The following is a 1,444-nucleotide window of genomic DNA, read 5'->3' as shown; positions in this document are numbered from 1 at the left end:
TCAAGTTTTTTCCTCAGTATTTAACTATCTGCCTCTTATCAACTCCAGTTTCATTAATAATTTATTCTAAAATGTCAGTATTTTTCACGATCTGTGCTCATGTCATGTTGTTCACAGGGCAAGAAATAGTTTCAGCAGGATATTTTGGGGGTATAAGTATTGTGCTATTTTGTTTCATAAAATTTTATTTTATTTTATTTTATTTTTCAAGTTTCAGTAATTTATTGATTTAATCAGTGTAATCACCAGTAGAGATTACAATACAGATCTCCAACATGATTTCATGCATTTAGAGGAGAAATATTTCCTGGTTAAGTGGAAAATTGTGCGGATGTGGCTTCTGGAAGACCTTCATTCTAAAGCAGCGTTATAGTGAAACATTTCATTTAGAAATCTGGACGTTCCTTCTTCAGCTTGCTGTAATCCACATTCACTGAGTAGAACTTGTATTGATCATTAGGACCAAGTTTGTTCCAAGGCTCTGGGTTATTTCTGTCCCAACAAACATCTGGATTGAACAATGCCAGACGCAAGAGATACAGTGTTGCTCCAGAAGCTCCAGTTCCAATAAATACAAAGAGGGGGATCAAGCTCGGATGCTTCCTGGCCTGACCGAGGATCTGGCGGAGCATGTTTGAGGCAGAGGTCTCCGACTGGAAAGGAGAAAACCAACCTAGCCACCAGGCCCTGAGCTAAAAAGTGTCTGCCTTTCATAGAATTTTAAACATGTATGCACTTAAAGAATTTAACATTTCACCGGGCGCGGTGGCTCACGCTTGTAATCCCAGCACTTTGGGAGGCTGAGGCGGGCAGATCACGAGGTCAGGAGATCGAGACCACGGTGAAACCCTGTCTCTACTAAAAAAAATACAAAAAAAAGAAAAAGAATTTAACATCTCTATTAATCTAATTCATTTACTGGGGAAGAGGTCATCTGCCCATACATAGGCCAACATACCAAGAACTTGTCCCTCTGATGTGATATAAATCACTGTGCTTTCAGGCCAATGTAAGTTGAGAAGCAGTAAGGATTTTTTCTCCTTGTCTGATGTTTTCCAGTAACTTGTTGACCTCCATTTGGTGCTCTGAGTAACAAACACATGTCAGAGGTTGAAAGGGCAGAGGTGAGATGTGGGGAAGAGGCAGGTCTCTGCAGAAAAAGGCAGAAGAGAAAGATATTTTATAATTTATCAGAATAGGAATACTAGAACAACAGGTTTTAGGAAGAAATAGACATTGCTCTTTTAAAAACTGAAAGATGAAATTCACATTTTACATAGATCGAAATAAACTAAATATTGTTTTTTGTTTTCACCAAAAATTAAGACTGTTTCTCTAATGATCAGTGATGTTGAGCTTTTTCTTAATATATTTGTTGGCACATGAATGTATTCTTTTGAGAAGTGTCTGTTCATGTCCTTTGCCTACTTTTTAATGGGGTTTT

At 37.8% G+C, this 1,444-nt stretch overlaps 1 protein-coding gene across 1 annotated transcript; it reads right to left on the bottom strand.

Moving 5' to 3' along the window:
• Positions 1-211: 211 nt before the first annotated feature.
• On the bottom strand, positions 212-701 carry LOC134734643 (cytochrome c oxidase subunit NDUFA4-like). Its single transcript, XM_063628013.1, has one exon. It carries the CDS (start codon positions 630-632, stop codon positions 387-389), a length of 246 nt encoding a protein of 81 aa, XP_063484083.1. The 5' UTR covers positions 633-701; the 3' UTR covers positions 212-386.
• Positions 702-1,444: the final 743 nt, after the last annotated feature.

This window comes from Symphalangus syndactylus, chromosome 12 (genome assembly GCF_028878055.3).
Source record: "Symphalangus syndactylus isolate Jambi chromosome 12, NHGRI_mSymSyn1-v2.1_pri, whole genome shotgun sequence".
In the NCBI taxonomy this organism is placed as follows: Eukaryota; Metazoa; Chordata; class Mammalia; order Primates; family Hylobatidae; genus Symphalangus; species Symphalangus syndactylus.
This window is presented reverse-complemented; position numbering and strand designations above follow the sequence as displayed.